The 18,560-nt window shown below is 47.3% G+C and overlaps 1 protein-coding gene and 1 long non-coding RNA gene across 3 annotated transcripts in view; one reads left to right on the top strand and one right to left on the bottom strand.

Annotated features, from left to right (window-relative positions):
* Window positions 1-18,560, bottom strand: part of LOC310743629 — a 232,848-nt gene that overhangs the window by 167,633 nt on the left and 46,655 nt on the right. The gene's annotated exons all lie outside the window — the stretch shown is intronic.
* The window catches only part of TRIOBP (TRIO and F-actin binding protein), a 63,496-nt gene that overhangs the window by 16,269 nt on the left and 28,667 nt on the right, over window positions 1-18,560 (top strand). For both annotated transcript variants that reach the window (XM_083573917.1, XM_083573918.1), the window contains exons 7-8: window positions 804-936; window positions 4,752-6,134. In XM_083573917.1, the coding sequence (XP_083430043.1) occupies window positions 804-936; window positions 4,752-6,134 (1,516 nt within the window). The remainder of the gene's footprint in view (window positions 1-803; window positions 937-4,751; window positions 6,135-18,560) is intronic.

Below are 18,560 nucleotides of genomic sequence, written 5' to 3'. Positions count from 1 at the left end.
TCCAAATCTTTTTTCACTTCTCTCCAAGTTTTTTCATAATTATCTTTAAACAAATTCACATTTTTAGCTGTCATATTTATACCCAAATATTTCACTTTTTTAACCACAGTCAACCCTGTCTCATTCTGGAACCTTTCCTTTTCTATCTGTGTCAAATTTTTCTCCAAAACCTTTGTCTTAGACTTATTCAATTTAAATCCTGCCATTTGACCAAACTCTTGAATTATTTCCAAAACTCTTTTCGTGCTAGCTTCTGGCTCTTGCAATGTAAGTACTAAGTCATCTGCAAATGCTCTTAGTTTATATTGTTTAGCTCCGACCCTGTTCCTCTGTCCCAGCTCCTGCCAGCCTAGCAGTTTGAAAGCATGCCAGTGCAAGTAGATAAATAGGTACCGCTGTGTCGGGAAGGTAAACGGCATTTCCGTGCGCTCTGGTTTCTGTCACAGAGTTTCCGTTGCACCAGAAGCGGTTTAGTCATGCTGGCCACGTGACCTGGAAAGCTGTCTGTGGACAAACGCCGGCTCCCTCGGCCTGAAAGTGAGATGAGCGCTGCACCCCATAGTTGCCTTTGACTGGACTTAACCATCCAGGTGTCCTTTACCTTTACTTTTTTTTTTACCCAGCTAAGCCTCAACAATGCCAGTGTGGGGAAGGTAACGCTGCCCTCCAAGATCCGATAACTGGGGCCCAAAGTCCCTTGTCATGTGTTTGGAGGTGCTTTTTTGAAGGTCAGCTGTTAATTCAGCACCTCATAACTATCTGTTCTCCCCCATCCCCACCTTTCCCCCTTTTCTGATGTTTAGGAAGTCGGAGACGCTGGGGGCATTCCAAGCCCTGGAAGAGGGACTCTTGGAGCGACTGGATAGTAAGACCCTGAAGCTGGCAAAGGAAGGGCGATTAGTCAGGAGGCAATCAAGCCCCAGTCTGCGCAGAGATGTGAGTGGCTAATCCACAGTGAGGAATGGCAGTGGGGTGCTGAGGGGGAGTAGAATGGGGCCTGCTGAAACTGTATTCTCTCTTGGCCTTTGTTTTCCTCATTTTGTCTCCATGTATTTACAACAGTCCTCCTACTTAAGAGCAGGCATCCCCAACCTTCGGCCCTCCAGATGTTTTGGACTACAATTCCCATCATCCCTGACCACTGGTCCTGTTAGCTAGGGATCATGGGAGTTGTAGGCCAAAACATCTGGAGGGCTGCAGGTTGGGGATGCCTGCTGAAGAGAATGAGGCTGTTCAGGTCCGCCCAGGGTACCATCTTAACAGAAGGCTGCACCACTCAGAAGGTGCACTGGTTTGAGAGTTGACTACCTTGTTGCATTGTGCCTCCTTTGCTGCCCCCTCCTGGCACACAATTAACCAGCTTCCCTTTCCCTCAACTGGCAGCCTCTGGCCGCACCAGATCCTCAAAGCCAGGATTAGGGAATCTGGGGGTCAGCCAGATGTTTCTGGGCTCCACCCTCCCGCATCAGAGATTGTAGAAATATAGAGTTGGAAGGGACCTCAAGGGTCATCTAATGCAGGAATCCTACCCACAGCCATCCCTGGGTAGGCTCAAACCACCAACCTTCTAGCTAACAGCCAGACGCACTGACCCATTGCACCACTGGGAGACATCATCACTGACCATGGGCTCATGTTGGCCAGAGCTCATGGGAAGCTGAAGTCCAGCCACTTCTGGAAGGATGGCAGTTCTCCATCCCTACTCAAAGCCACTTGAACTGGTTCTGTTGCCTCCTAGCACCACTAGTATGTGTCTCTGTGTGTTTGTGGGCCATTTTTGACGTGCATTGCCAGCCAAGCCGAAAATCAGGATGGCTGAGCTTCGAAGCTTCTGCCTTGAGCCTTTCTTGCATCCTTAGAATTGGGAAGGGATCACCATGCTGCTGTTCAGATGCTCCCCACCCAGCTCTGCCATATCTGCGTTGGAAGGAAGTCTGGTTAGTCATTGTGTTTGCCAAAGGGTGGCAGCTGGGTGACCAAAATTGCTGCAGGCTGCTTTACTTCCCTGCCCCTTTTTGCTATTTGTGACTGCCAGTGCCACAGTCCCAGTTTCTGTGGGGTTCCCCTCCCCCTTTGTGGTGCTACGCATGCACATGTATGCATAGGCTTTTACAATACTAGCACTATACATAAATGGGAGGTAGCACCGCCATTCAGTTTGTACAGTCGTACCTTGGTTCTCAAACGCCTTGGCTCCTGAACAAATTGGCTCCCGAATGATTGAAACCTGGAAGTGAGTTTTCCGGTTTTCGAACGATTTTCGGAAGCCAAACATCTGGCGCGGCTTCTGCAGCTTCCGATTGGCTGCAGGAGCTTCCTGCAGCCAATCAGAAGCCACACTTTTGTTTCCGAATGTTTTGAAAGTCAAATAGACTTTTGGAACGGATTCCGTTTGACTTCCAAGGTACGGCCGTTTTTCCACCTAGTGATCCTTTTAAAAAGGGAAAGAAGATGCCGAAGGGGTACAGAGCACAGGTGATATGCCTGGGATCAGAAGTCATCAGCTGGGGACAGCCTGTTGGACAAGTTAGTCCAATGCTGACCAGTTTGGCCTGTGCCATGTTTGCTTTTTGTGGATTATCAACACATTCTGCATGTTTTGCAATTCTTTATGAGTGTCAAGTCCAGCATCCTCACTGACTTGCCTTTCTTTATGGCAAGTAAACACACACCCTAATTCCCAGCCTCTGCTACTACGAAGAAGGCTTGTGTTGCCAATGGCTAGTGAAATTTCTGAGGCTGTAAAAAAGGGGCTGAGTGGTATTTATTTAAGATCATTTCTATGTGGCTTATTGTATAAAATACCTCAAGTGGTTTAGAGCAAACCAAAAGACCACAAATATTACAAAAAACATGCAATAAAAGCATCAGAACAAACTACCAAGGACAGCAATTTAAAAAGTACAGAAATGCAGTCAAGCCTTGTAACATCCAGAAGACAGTTTTAACAACTGGGGAAAGCTTGTGGGTAAGAAAGCAGGTCTTCAAAAGATGTGTAAAGCAACTCATGGTCAGTAATGATAGAGGTGGCAGCATAGCTATGTAGCGTTAACCTCTGGCAGCTGTTTGGATCCAAAGAAGGCCAAGCATCCTGAACTTTGGGGGCATCTCCAGGAAGCTGGTCTTAAAGTGGCTTGCATGGCTGCTTACACAAATTAATGCCAAAAATGGAACATAAATGACCAATCTTGCTTAATTTCCCTAACATATACAGCAGGGGTAGAAAACCTTTCCCAACCCAAGGGCTGCGTTTCCTTTTTCACATACCCAGGTTGCACACATGCATGCACACCTTGAGATGGCAGCTCCCAACTTTGATGCCTTCCTAGCCCCATTGAGAACCATTGGGAACAGCGGACGGATGGATGGAAACAGGAAGGAGCACTTTGATCTTCTATGAGGCTTCCCGAGTACTGGTGATAAGCTCCATCCCGCAGGCCAGTGCGAGTCCCAATTTGGCCCACAAGGATGTTTTCCCCAAACCACTCCCACCTGCCCCGCATCTGAAGTTTCATGTGACATCTGGTGTGAGGGGCCTGAGGAAATGGGGAGCTCAGTCACGCAGCCAATCCCTGCAGAACGCAGGCTTGGCATTACCACCCTTCAGCTAGTAGGTGGTGGCTTCAAGCCTGCTGATCAGCAGCGCTTTGAAGCACTTTGTTAGAGCTCTTTGGAAACCCTACATAGTGCTTTGAAATCCCAGCAATCATTGATGATGTTCTGACGTCAGGTGATTGACAGGTGAGTGGTCCTACCCACCTCTCACTTTCGGCCTGTGGGGGACCACTGTCCAGATCAGGTTCCCCATCTGTGCACTGGGCAATTGGTGATACTTTTCTGCAGTTGATGATCACATTGGGCTTTATTTTCCAAGCACTGCCTGGATGCAAATGGCTCTGTTACTTCAGGCATTGAAATAAAGGTAGGTCTAATGCTGCGTGGTGCTAGGCCGAAAGATCATGGTAGCCCAGGAAGGAGGTGGCGTTCGAGCCCAGTGGGTCTTGAACATAAGTAAGACTGACTCTCTCATGGTATGGGATGAAGTGATGCATTACAGATACACACACACACACACACACACACATACATACACATACTTTTCAGGTTTATGCATTTCACTGATATTACAATCATTTTGACATTTCAGAACTTGACTTCCTTCCCCCTCTTTCTGCGGTTCCTTAAATTTATTTTGAATATCTTCTGCAAATCCAAATTAACTTAATTTGCTCGTTTATTCATCTACTTTAAATATATACTCTTATTACAATAATCCTGCCAACATTCTTATCTGTTCAAAATTTATCTGTAAATATTCAATAAACCATTTCCATTCTTTCATATATAAAAAAGTTTGTTATCTTGATTTCTTATTCTTCCGGTAAGTTCTGCCATTTCTGCATATTCCATAAGCTTTTGTATCCATTCTTCCTTTGCTGAGACATCTATTTTTTTCCATTTTGGGGCGAGTAACATTCTTGCCGCTGTAGTAGCATACATGAATAAGTTTCTATACAGTTTAGGTAGTTCTGTCCCTATAATTCCCAAAAGAAGTGATGCGTTTTGGACACAGTTGAAACAGCAGCAGCTGATTTAATTTAGTCTGCTTCCTACACTGTCAGTCAGGGGAGACAGTTACTGAGCTGGAGAAAAAGATGGATGTGGTCCAAGGCAATTTTAATTCCCAACATACGACCAGAGGGTTAGCCTTTTGCTATCACAAGGCTACTTATTTCCTTCTTCTTTTTCAGGTTAGCAAAAAACTTCCCTGGGAGCCAGAGCAGCCCAGCAGGAGCAGAGGAGGCCCCCAGCGCCTAGGGAGACCAGAGCAGCGCCCTGAGCGAAGCAGCAGGAGCCAAGGGGAGCCCAGCCGCTCTGGGAGCTCCCCTCAGCGCCTGGAGAGAGACAGCAGGAGCAGGGCCGTGTCTCCACACTTGGTGGTCCCTCAGCAGCCAGCAGAGCGGCGGAAATGGGCGGACCCCGTGCCCCATCCGAAAGGTGACAGGGACAGGGCACCTCTCCGCAGCCCCACGAGTCACGGGAAGCCAACGGGTGATGGGAGGAAAAGCCAACCGCAGCTCTCGCACAGCACTGGGAAAAGCACGGAGACCAAGTGGAAAAGCTGCCTGGGCGCTGTGAGCACAGCCCACTCCAGAAGGAGCTTGGACAAGGGTCAAGCGAGGCAGCTGGAGAGGTACAAGGAGAGTGACCGGAAAGCGCGGGGCAAGCCTTTGCTCCCCTTTGACACGGGCGAGCACCCGAGGAAGGAGCCGAGAGACTACCGGGGAGCTGTGTGCGATTTCAGCCCGGGGAGGGCCATGGCAGGCCGAGGGCAGACCCTGAGTCCCCCGAGGCCCAGGGAAGATGGCCGTGGGGCTCAAGGAGAGGCCAGGCGGTCTCTCGGCCCAGGGAGAGATGCAGGGATTGGTTTGAAAAACCGTGGGGAGGTTGGGGGTCTATTTAGTCCTGGGGGTAGCCAGAGAGAGACCAGGCGCTCCCTGAGCCCGGGGAGCTGCAGAGAAAGTGGCCGGCATAGCTCTGGGGAGGTCAGGCGGTCTCCCAGTCCTGGGCGGCTGGCAGAGAGTAGCCGCGCATATCCACAGCAGGCAAGGTGTTGCGCTGTGAGCAAGCAGCACGCAGAAGACAGTTGGAAAAGCCCAAGGGAGGCCTGCAGCAGGACCCTGCGGACAAGTCTAGACACTGATTGGCCGGGCGAAGAAGAGCCGGTCAACCCTTTTGATCCCAGGAGACAGGACAACTGGGAGGATAGCAGCACATCCCTGTGCCTCACCAGCCTGCCAGTGGCTGAGCTGAAGAGGGCTGGCCCAGGAGACCCCTCTTGCCCCGCGAGGCCGGAGGCTAGCCCAAAGAGCCATGAAGGGTCCTTGTGCCACGTGCATCCAATGCAGCTCTTGGAGAGAGACTGGATGAGCCACGGAGAATGTCCTCATTCGGCAAAGCCTGGGCAACAGCAGCAGCAACAGCAGCAATTGGAGGGTCACTGGAGAAATCAAGGGAGTCCAATGGAACAGGTAGAGGATGAACGTACAAATCAGGGAAGGTGTCCGAGTCCTGCGAGGCCAGAGAGTCGGCCGGAGAGTGACCGGAGCAACAAAGAGAAGCTCTTGTATCAGGTAAGAAGGTGACCATATAGCACAGTGGTAGAGCATCTGCTTAGCGTGCAGAAGGTCACAGGTTCAATCCCCAGCATCTCATATATCAGCCGCCTTCAAATGTTAAATACTGCTTGCAAAGGAGAGCCCACCAACTTCTCCCATCCTTTAGTCAGGATTGCTTGCTCTTTGTCCTCTGGAGCAACGGAGACTAAATTTGTTGCGTCTAATATTCAAAACTTGGGTCACAAAGGTTTCCTCATAATGGCATACAACAAATCAAGTTGCAGAAGGAATGGAGTGTTCATTTGGTCTTTAATCAACTTCTCTCCTGCCTTTTTGTCTAAGGACTCTTGAGGCTGCTAACAATATGGTAAAAACAGCATGATAATTCATCAGCATTTTAGTGTAATTTTCTCCTAGTAGACACATATTTATACGTAGTTTTGACCCAATGTACATATTTTTGAAAGCGTTTCCCCCTAACATGATGCATTTGTATCTTATTTTCATGAATATCTTCATTTCCATGCACACCTCCCCCCTAATGCATGCTCCTCTTGTGCAACATCTTTGGTGTTGCAAACCTGGTTTGCATTAAACCAGTGTTCCCCATTTTGCCCCCAAAGGAAAGCTTGGGTTTAATGTTGGCAACTAACCAGGATATTAAACTGGGATTGAGAGTTAACCAAAGCATGATCCAGGATAGATATGCATGCCATGAAATGGCTGGCTCAGGGTTCCAAAAGATGTGTTAATATGAACACCTGAGAGCCAGGGGGAAGGAAGATCACCCAGGACAGAATTAGTCTGTACTCAGTTCCTACAGAGCATGCAGCCGGCCATCCTTGGCGTTCAGCCCACTTTAAATGGGAACATTCCATCTCTCCTGGGATAGGGAAGTGATTAATAATAATCACTCCTCTCACTGGTACGCTGCACTTTAAAAAAGATAAATCAAATCTAAAGGTGTTTATTTAACCCTACCTACCCGCAGTTGAGAAAAGCTTTTGCAGATTAACAGATAAACAGATGCTACCCATTTATTTGGATGGCAGGCATTGTCATATCCCTGTAAGAAACAGATTGTGCGTCCTTTGGAAAGAGTTGTGGGGGATAGACTATGATATGCCTATCCTAGAAAGCGAAACTGTTATCTTATGTCACGATGTAGTGGGTGTCCAATATAGGAGATAGTAATTACCGTATTTTCTGCTCTATAAGACTCACTTTTTCCCCTCCTAAAAAGTAAGGGGAAATGTGTGTGCATCTTATGGAGCGAATGCAGGCTGCGCAGCTATCCCAGAAGCCAGAACAACAAGAGGGATTGCTGCTTTCACTGCGCAGCGATCCCTCTTGCTGTTCTGGCTTCTGAGATTCAGAATATTTTTTTTCTTGTTTTCCTCCTCCAAAAATTAGGTGCGTCTTGTGGTCTGGTGGGTCTTATAGAGCGAAAAATACGGTAACTTGTTATCTGATGAAAATGAGTATATATGCTATCAAGTTGCACTGTTTGCAATTTCAACAAAGAAAATCTGAGTGAGAATCTCAAACTGAATGTCAGTGGTTTGTAAAAGTTACATGTTAACTTGAGCAAGCTAAGTCTTAAGAGTAACCCCTGGAAGATTTAAGGGTGATTTTAATATATTTATTCATGTTTTATGTCTGTGCCAATAGGCATTTTACTGTATTTGCAGTGACATATGCCTGCAAGTAATAAATATTTATTGGGCTAAAAACTAAGCAGGATATTAAAGCGGGATTAGATTTAACCTAAATATACTTGCATATACTTAAATACATTTAAACTATATAGTTGAAGGAGCACCTTTCTCCATCTGTCTCTCACATGCAGCTCATGAGGGAGGGACTCTTCTCACAGTAACATCACTGTGGGTGGCGAGGAGGGTGTGACCGCGAGACGGGGCTTTCTTCACAGTGGCACCCTGTCTCAGGAACTCCGTCTCAGGTGAAATCCATTCCCTTTTCCAACTGTGTTCAGACAGAACATTTTATTTGCCCAGTCCTTTGGAAAGGGGTAGATACACGGAGGCACTGTCGTTTTAATAACTGTCAGTTTAGCCATAAGTATAGTTTTTTTCAGATTCGACATTGTTAAGCACCCTGTGGACACTTTCAGAAGGAACGGCAGATGTAAACCGAAGGAAATAATACCCTTGGTTAGTTAGTTAATCTTTTAAACCTGGGTTCTATTCTGTGTCTGAAATGGGGAAGTAAGGTTTAATGCAAGCCAGGATCATAGCTCTGAAGGCAGTACATTAAGGGAGGAGAACATAGCCTTGATGTTCATCTCTGGGGTCCAATAAGCTATTGTTCATAAAGGTCAATAGTTTATGAAATGGAAGGATTTCAATTTAGCTGTGTCCATGAGATGTGGACATTAAACCAGAGAAGCCATGATGAATGTCCAAAATGGGCCACCGTAATGTATGCTGGCAATACAGGCAAGGATCAATAAAGCAGTGGATATTATCTCTGTAAGGCTGTAGTTTGGTGGTAGGAAGGCAGGCTTTTTCCTCATGTTCAGTCCCTGGTTTCTTCAGTTAAAGAATGTTTGGTCACAGTTCTAGGACAGTGGAAGCAGGGGTGTCACAAGGGGGGTGCAGTCCGCACTGGGTGTCATGCCTAGGGGGCGTGTGACCAAATCCCCCCTGGGCGGATGGGCGTGGCAGCGCTGGCACCCCCATCGAGCGAATTTTCGCGATTGGGCCAACTGTCGCAAAAATCTGACCGCTGATCGTGCAAATATGCCCGGTGGCTGCCGGGGAAAGCAAACACCGCCCGCTGGGGGGGGGGGTGCAGCCTGGAAGGCTCCTGCTGCCAGAGCATCCCCAGCAAAGCTCCGCCACTGAGTGGAAGCAATGATATCCTGGGAAAATGGATTTGAGACCTATCTAGGTAACATTAGAAGCAGACTTATATGAGCTCAACATTTGTCTACTCTGTCTGGCAGTGGCTGTTAGGCAGGGATCCTTCCCACTGCTTGCTGCCTGATTCCTCAACCGGTGCATCGGCACGTACCTTTTATACATTGCCCCCCCCACCCTCCTGAACAAGCCTCTGCTCGAAATGCAGCTGAAATGGAATGATATGTGTCTACCTGTACGCCTTGGGCAAGCCTAGCACCTGCATCTCATCTCTTTTCCAGACATTGCCTCTCTACCGCTGAGCATGCAACACACCTTAATTGTAAGAGCAGTAAAGCAAATAGCCCAAGAGTTCAATTAATTCCTATTCAGAGGTGAATTGAGTGAAGTATCCCAAGGTCACAGTGCCTTTGGCAAAGGCCCAGGCTAGAAACATTTCTCACCATGTGCTCAGACTATATTCATCATCACAAGGTGGGTGATATTTGTAGAGACATTTGAGGCATCTGCACAAATATACAATTCATAAGCAAGGCCTGCAAGAAAATGTGGTAGCATAGATTGCTGCTGTTCAGCATTTCAGCTATTCTGTTCCGTTTCTTCTTTCGCCCCTGTTCATTTCCCTACCCCAAAATGTCCAAGAATTTGGTGGTCCTCCATTGGATTGTTTGGGGTGTGTGGGCTCCCACCCCCTGGGTATTTTTCTCAAAATATTTTTGTACTTCTGCAAACCTTGGCCTTCTCCCATGCCTGTTGATACCTCCCTGTGTGGTGCTGTTTTGGCTACACAAGAAACAGCACCTCACGCCCTGAGCGCTGGGAACGGGGTGATGTTAAATACAGGCTCCCAGCTAATGGCTCTTGGTCATTGCTTTGAAAGCATGTGCATTGTGCTAGTTGACCTGTAAAAATGCAAAAGGAAAAAATTATGCATGCTTCTAGAAGTGTTCACACAATGGCATCAGCATCAAAATGCCAGCCTCTATCCCCACTTTCCCATTTAAGTCCAAATTTACCCTTTCTGAGCGAAATAGATTACATTAGACACAAAACAAAACCTGTTGCCAATGCCCCATTTGGGATAGCTGAATGGCCTGTTTGCAATATTAAACCCCCTGTCTGAAAGCCCCCTGTCAAGGTGAGCTATGTAACTTAAGCTTAAGAAGGAGCAGGGCAATAATTTGCTACAACAGATGTACTCCTGAGTAAGACAGACAGATGGGAGGCAGAGGCAGTCGCTCAACACCTTGGATATAGTGTACAGGTGATAGCTAGCCTATCTTGATTTCTCTGGAGGTGTGCATTGTTGATGTGAGTCTTCTTTCTCCTACATCTTTTCGGAATCTACTAAAACAAGATCAGCCAAAAAATGACTTCATTTCAGTGGCTTCTTGATCCCAGTGAAACTCTTTAAAAATGTAGAGGTTTTTTACTACTAGGATGTAAAGTAATCAGGTAACTGTCTCCCAGTTGTTTCCTTTTGCTCCACAACCTGTTTAAAACTACAGTCTTATGCACACTTAACTGAAAGGAAGCTCTGTAGAATTCAGTGGAACTAGCTTCTGGGTACAAGCATAGGATTATGTGTTTATTCTGCTCTAGAGTGGCCTTGACCTTACAGCTGACAGCTTGTTCCTATGCTGGATTACTTAACTGGCTTTAGAGATGCCAAACTTTACATCGGATTGGGCTGCAAGAACAATATTTGGGGATCCTTAATGCTTAGCAAGATGGGGTTGGTTTTATAGTGCTTTGTCTTGCTCTTACAGCATGGGCTACAAAAAGAATGAGACAAAATGTAAGCATGAGCCACAAAATGGTAAAAGTGACATAAAACAGTCAGTATTCAAATTGTATCTAAAAAGTTCAGAAAAATAAAAAGAGCACTAAAAGGACAATAAAGTAGGTGCCAGGCAAACTTCTCTAGGGAGAGGATTCCATAACTGGGGCACCATCACTAAGAAGGTCCTCGACTCCACTGAATATGTGATTGTACTGCAGGGGTGAAGAACCTTTTTGGCATAGGGGACCAATGTTGACAGGTGGGTGGGACAACCCACCTGCCGATCAGCTGATGTCCTCTGTCTGACAGCTGGGTTGTCCAGCCCACTGGTCACTGCTTCCCAGGTGCCCAGCACCTAACTTGCCTGTTAGTCACTTAGGCACCACAGCACAAGGGGTTTTGCTGCACCAAATGGTTTGCATTGAAGCTACTGCCAAAACAGAGGTGGAAGCCTCATTTTTAGCTGCAATTTAAATGGCAATTGCTGGGTACTATTGGAGCAAGGTGCACTTCCCCTACGCATCAGTCGTGCCTTGCTCCAGCAAATGTACAATTGGGCACTGATTTTAAGCTTCTGATAGATTGTTCTTTTGTAGCCATGTCATTTTGTCTGGTGTTGGGCAGTTGAGTGTGGTTTAGGGGGAACAGCCTTACAGGCCAAATGGGTGGATCAAATCTTGCCTGAGGGCTGGAGGTTCCCCACTTCTGTTGTACTGGTAGGTGCATACAGTGATAGGGTCCTTTAAGTAACTTTGACCCAAGTCAAACCCACACTACGTTACCCTTGGAATAGGATTGATATTCTTTTTCAAAGCTCAGGAAACACCCTCACTGCCTTCTTAACACAATGTATAGTTTATAAGTGATGTTATAAAATATGGGCAAGAAAAATAAATTTCTGAGAGAGGTTCCCCATCGTTGCTGATACACACACATGCAACTGTTGTCTTTCTTTGGCAAAGTGAGTTTGCTACTGGCTTGTCTTCAGCTTGTTGCAAGGGCAGAGGGCTGCTTCATGCCCTGAAAGTTTCAGTTCCCTGGTTCTCCAGGGAAGCAGATGGCAATGCGAAGCCATTCACCTCCACCAGGAATTGGCCCTGAGATCTCTGAATGCTGGTTTAACGCATTGAATTACTGAATACTGGAGCCGGGTATCTGTGTTCAGTTATAGCTTGCTATGGTGCTGCTACTCACTTATGCAACCAGAGAAGTGATAGGAATCGTAACAGATGAGGCGGTGGGTGGGTGGCAACTCCCTAGTGCTTGCCGCAGGTGAACGGGACCTTCCTTCAAATGCAGGGCGGCACAGCTAAGAGAGTGTGAAGTTCAGCTGCTAGGTTGAATTTCAGTTGAGCATGATTGGAAAGGAGAAGCACCTGCTTACATGATACACTCCAGGCTGAACTGCAGACATGAGAGCCTTGTTTGTTGGTTTTTTCCCCTAAAGGACTGGGAGAAAGAAGGAAAGGCGACTTGCTAACCTTGTAATAGTCAGAATAGGCAAGGCACAGGAGACTCCTATGTGCTGTGTGCTGGAATAAACACAGCTGGCAGATATAACCTACCAAACACTCCAAAGCGCCTAACATAATTGCAGTTCTCTGTAATAATAAGGATAACAGAGAAGAAACATTGGAAGGTATGTTCTGTGCAGTTCCTACTCCTTATATTTACAAATTCTTTATGGCATTCCTAACATTCTCTCAGTGGTATGAGTCTTGGTGTGAGGCAGGCTTCCCTAAGATGTCTCAATGTGCATGCACTTAAGCTTTTTGAATGTGCGTTTTTATGGGCCAAATTGTTATGTGCCTTTGTGTGCATCTGTGCAGTAGAGGTAGACACTTTTCTAGTGTTTGGAATAGGCAAGGGAGCTTCTATGTACCGTTAATATTTGTTTCATTTTTGGTTACTGCTTTTTGTGGACTTCATGGGGGTCCTTTTCGACCTTAAATGTCTTTGTATGTTGAGGTGTGCGTGTGTGAATTGCCAGCAAAGGAACTTGAACCTTGATTGTTTTAAGTGGCATTAATTTTAATTTTAGGAATTTCATGGAAACAAAATTCCTATGTGAGCTGTTACCATTCAGTATCATTCTGATTTCTGAGCCCAATATGTGTGTAATTGTTAGTGTAAGGGAAAGCTGAACATTTTTATTCGGACTGAATATTTATGAGTAACCACACTCAGATGACTTGTCTATTGAGCATTCACTGTGATTTGCTTGCACTGTGTTCACACATTTCCCCATTAATAATTAGTTCATCCCACATTTTTCAGTTCATTTCAGTCACTTTCCTGACAGTAAAAGTGTTTCTTTTTTTAAAGTGGATTTTTTATACTAGGAAGACAAAGAGTATTAACCTAAATTTCCAGGTATTTGCTATGATCCTCCTGCAAAAATATTGGCAGTTTAGAGGTGACCTTGCAGCTTGTCTGTTTGCTCAGACATACTGTAAGCTCCACTGATTTTAACCTGGTGTTAAAATACAGCCAAGGCGCTTGTTTGCTTTATAGTTTGGGGGCACTAGGAACATCAGACAGCCGCTTGTGCAAGGAAAAAGCTGCCAGTTAAACCATCGTGAAATCCAGTTAAACATCACCTCCTCTCAATTCCCCATATTTATGTTGCCCCCTCAGCCCCACTGCTTCTTACTGCGATGCTGGGGCGTCTTTACACAAGTTTAACATTCGGAAGCAAGGAATGCAGAGGTGTAAGGCCTCCGCAGTAGGTCAAACGGGCTCCTTTCCTTTCTGTAAATTGCAACCAGATGCCGGTCCCCAACCCCCAATTCCCAGCGTTGGGAGAAGGCACATGAGCAAGACGAAGAAACTAGCAGAACATTAAGGCTCAGATCTTGTCCTCTGCAGCTTTGCTCGAATTATAACCAGGGTGGGGTGCAAAATATTGTGGCTTTGCATAAATGGTGGGGTAGCTTTGTCCAGCCGGCCTGCAACCAGACAGCACTCTCCCCCCCCCCCAGCCACGGCTTGCCACTGACCCTTGGCAGCGCTGCCTGGCACGCTCTCTCTGTCCTCTGGCAAGGCAAAGGGGACTCACGGGCGCCTCTCTTAACATTTAGCCTGTATCTCTCTTTTTCCCATTATTATGGCTGAAGCCTTGCCCCTCCGCTTCCTCATTGGCGCTTCTCTCTCTCTCTCTTTGCATTCGGGCAGCCGGGCTCCGCCCCCGCCTGCTCCTCTTCGCCTGCTCATTGGCTGCCCGCGACTTGCGCTCTGCAAAAGTTGCAAATTCGATCTCCTCCCATTGGCTAGGAAGGGTCCTCCCAGGAAGTTTTAAAGAAAGAGAAAGAGAGGAAAAAAAGTTTATTCTGGGCGGATAGAAGAGGTTGGGAGCGCGGAGAGCGGAGGGAGAGAAAGGGGGAGGGTGGGGAAATGGACATCGAGGCTGCCGCCGCCGCTACTGCTTGGAGGTGATTTCGATTTTGCCTTGCTGGGTTTTGAAAAGTGACCAGCGAACTTCTCTAACCGCTTTGAGCGCAGCCGGCAGCATGACGGTGAGTTGCCACATTCTGGCTTGGTTTCCTTCCACCGTATTCGTGCAGTTGTTTCTGTTAAGGGGCTGGAGGGCAAGGACAGGTAGGCAGCTACTCCTCGGCCACAAGATCCGGATTCCTGCTTGGCGCGGGGCGGGGGGGGCTTCCTCTTGCGGCAGAAGAGGGGTGCTGGATTCCGTGCCAGTCTGCCGCCCCTTTTTTTCCGCCCACCCTCCCGTTCGTAAAGGTTTCCGGGCTAGACCTCCATCACACCCCCGGAGCTAACGTGCCCCTTTATAGGCCCAGAGTTTCCTCAACGCTGCTGTTGTGCCGAGGCTGGCAGGATTCACACGTTCGAACACGGGCGTGGAGTACGAAGTGTTGCCGTGTTCCAGGGCCGTTAGAGACTATAGAGAGAGCACGATGCATTTTTATTTTTTTTAAGATCACCTTCCGCTTGGATAGACGCGTGCCAGTTCTGAGTTCAAAACAGGGCTACTGCGGAAAGAGTTCTGTGTTAACGGGATAGGTCTCCATTTTTATTTTAATATTATATATTCTCTCCATTCCAAAAAGCGGGGTTAGGAAGCAAGCGATCTTCCTCGATGGACTCTGTTCCCACCCCTAAAATCGCCTCTGGAGAGCAGGCGTGTATGTAACCAGGAAGAACTGCTGTCCCTGCGGCCGGGTTAGGGAAATGTTTCCCTGTCCGAGGAGGGATCGTTGCCTCTGGGAAGCTGCTTCCCGTCCTGGCCTTCGGAGGTGCTCCAGGAGCCAGTTTGCACAACTGCAGTCCTTCCTCCAGCCCCTTCCCTCCCCCACCCTGGCCTCCTGGGAGTGGGTGGGTGTGCTGCAATCATGGAATGGATTCACTCTCTGTTTTGGACATGGTCATTATGCTGTTTTTGGAAAAGCCCCGATTATTTCCCTTGTTTTGGCCTGTGTCTTTTTGCTTTCTTTTGCAATGTCAGAAAACATTACAAAGCAGCCAAAGGATTTAGAAAGCTTTGGGGCTGCCTCACCTTTTGGCCTTCCTGTTCTCTTCTAACTCTCCTATCTCTTCCTCCCTGCTTCTCCTCCTACAGAGGTTTTTTAAGGGTCCAGTCCCCATCTCCACGGCTCATTGCAGACAGTGTCACAGAATCACAGAGTTTGAAGGGACCATGAGGGTCATCTAGGCCAACCACCTGCAATGCAGGAATCTTTTGCCCAATGTGAGGCTTGAACCCACGACCCTGAGATTGAGTTTCCTATTCTACCTGAGTGAGGAAGATCACATCTGGGACAGATAAGTGTGGTGTGTGTGTGTGTGTGTGTTCCTGATGGGGAGAGCTAATGGTGGGACAGCAAGAAGTCTTGGCTGCTTCTTGCAAATGTTGGCTATAGGTCTCTCCAGGGCTTGTTGGGAAGCAGTTGCTTGCCGCTGGGGGGGCAGGACTATCGCTCCATGTGCCCTGTCCAGTTTAATGTATACCAGCGGTGCACAATGGCCTACCAGCTGCATAGCTCACTTTCTGTTCTTGTAGAGCAGGTGTGGAGAATATCTCTGGCCCTCCAAATGTTGCTGAACTACAGTTCCCATCACCCTTGGCCATCCCAGCTGGGGCTGACGGGAGTTGTGGTCCGTGTTAGAAATGCAGACATATATAATCTGATTGCCAAACAGCACCTTAAACTTGGATTACAGTTGCCACAATGGAATGCCTAGGTGCTTTTTCGCAATTGAGTTTATTATTAATAATAATAATTCTGTTTCTATATTGCTTTATATTTTAAAGAACAAATCTCACAGCACTTTACAACACATTAAAACATCAGATAAAACCATACAGAACAAAACAAATTCAAGCTTCCAGGAAAATAGTTCAGGTCCTTCTCGAAGTGGCCTTTTGCTTTCCCCAGTTACTAACCTGGCGTCCAGAGGATCTCTGCGTGGTTGCAATTGGACTTGCACCAGCCGCAAAACGCACCTGGTGCCTGGCTAATTTCTAACACTGGATGTGGTTCAGCAACAACTGGAGAACCAAAGCTTCCCTGTCTCTGTTGGGGACCAATGTCCACCAACCAGACATGGCTGAGCAGCTATAAACATTCCACCCCGCAATGCCTCCAGCCAGAATTTCCAATGATTAGGGGATGATGGAAATTATCATCCAGCAACATCTGGGGACCCAAGGATGAGGAAGGCTGCTGCTTTTGCTGCCAGGCTTGGTCTAATGGGAGATTTGTCAGGAGACTCCTACGTGAATGCTAAAGTCAAGAGGAGGCAAAAATGAATGAGCACATTGGCTCCTTTCCCTTCCTCTCTCCACCTCTGTAGCCATTGGCCTTGTAGTTTGTGTGTGAAAAAAATGCCTGGTGCAAATGAGGTGTGTGTGTGTGTGATGGCAATTAGCTATGGCTGCCTGGGGAACGGAGGGTGCACATCTATATTAGGGGAAGGCAGTGACCCACAGCTCTGAGCTCGGTGGTGAGTTCTCTTGGCCTGTGCTTCCTACAGCCTCACAACATCCTGCAGCCCTTCCTATCCTTCCTGGAGACACCGCTCCTTTTCCTCTCCCTCCACACCCTCTGGCACCCAAACCAAGCATAATTGCTAATGGAGTGGGAGAGGAAGAAACTGACATGTGAAAATGCTCTTCCCCCTGATTGAGGCCTGAAGGGTAGATTTGTAATAACTTCCTCCCCCCTTAACCCTTTTGCCTAACAGTGGCATAAATCCTAACCAAGCTTGCCCTGTTTGTTTTGCATTCCCCCTGCCTTTTGTTGGGGGAGGCTGGGGAGGGGAGGGAGTGGGTGTCTTTGGTCGATAGCCAAGCCTAGCAGAAAGGGAGCTGTTTTTAATCTCTAGGAGGGTTGGATTCCATCTCATCAGATATGCAAGACTGAAGTAGGCACCGCCACCCATTTTCCTCTGCCGGCGTGGTCTTGTTCCCAGTTCAGCATCTATTGGGTGCCTCCTCCTCCAGATCATTTCATGGCGCTTTGTTATCTGATTAACCTTCTCACTGCTTTTCCGAGCATAGAACATGGTTAACTAGATAGACTCACCCCAGGACAAATCTGGGCAGAAAGGAGATTGTAATCGGTGCTCATGTAAGGATTGGTTGGAAAGACGTGCCTCCTGATCCTCAGAGTTTCACCAAAAAGGGTGAGAAGACAGAAGTTTAACAGGCGCATACCTAGAGCAATATTTATAGAAATACACGGAGAACCAGTCAGCTGTAGCTTTTGCCCATGTAGGGTATGTTGAGAATGTAATGAGCATTCAGCTCATTCTTTGTGCTCGTGGCAATTGGAAACATCTGATCCATGTATTGTATTAAGCCATACTCTGCCCTTTTGTCCTGCTGGGCAAACTCTGGTTTGCAATGGGCTGCAAAGCCAAACGTATTTGGGATCCTGATTCAAACCATCGTCTACCCGGTGAGATGAAACACCAAACTATGGCTTGCTGCAAAGCAAAGTTTGGCTGCCTCTAAGTACCATAGATAGGGGGGGAAAGAGAACTTGTGAGGACAGGGTTGATGAGACCAAACCATGGTTTAGTTGATATGTCTGAACAAGCCCAGAGTAAAGTAGCTTTTATCATGACCCATCTGAGGCTACTCAGATCATGCCTCTCCATTCTCTCCCCACCGTCCTAAACTGGATTGGGGAGGCCTATAATGGCCCACGTGGCTTCTCAGGGGGCATTGGGTAGTGATGTACCACCTCCTTTAATTGTCTGCTCTCCACACATTCTCTAGAGCTAGGCTGTTCCAACAGTTCCCAAGGAGCAAAGCTTTCAGGTTAGGGCCATTTACTGGCTTGGAATATCTTAGGAAAGCAGGAGTTGTGCCAGCCTAAATGCATGTTCGTGGCTGCTTCCCTAACCAATCTGAGTCCCAATCAAGATAAACCTTTGTCTTGGGTCTTGACTATTAGTTTCATCTTTTATTTTCCTTTCACAGTTTTCCATTGTTGATAATAAGCTGCTCATGCATTCTTCTCATATGTGAAAATGTGCTAACCTGCACCCCAGTTGTGCCCAGATGCCAATCCCTCTACACATTTCCAGCCAAGCATCTGCTGAGAAGCTCCTTGTGCAGTCTAGAACCCTGAACAATTAGGAGTCCAAACTGTGTGGCATATCTTCTCGTGGACAGCAGGCTTCCTGCTAGGGGCGCTTACACATGGAAGCAGCATGGCCACACAAAGGGTCCATGATAGAGGCATTCTCCCTTGCACTATTCTGATTACACGTGGGAAGTGAACACCCAAATAGGGCTGAGTTGTCTGT

This window comes from Podarcis filfolensis (genome assembly GCF_964270895.1).
Source record: "Podarcis filfolensis genome assembly, chromosome: 10".
Lineage (NCBI taxonomy): Eukaryota > Metazoa > Chordata > Lepidosauria > Squamata > Lacertidae > Podarcis > Podarcis filfolensis.
The sequence above is the reverse complement of the archived record's forward strand: the minus strand, read 5'-3'. Positions and strand labels throughout refer to the sequence as shown.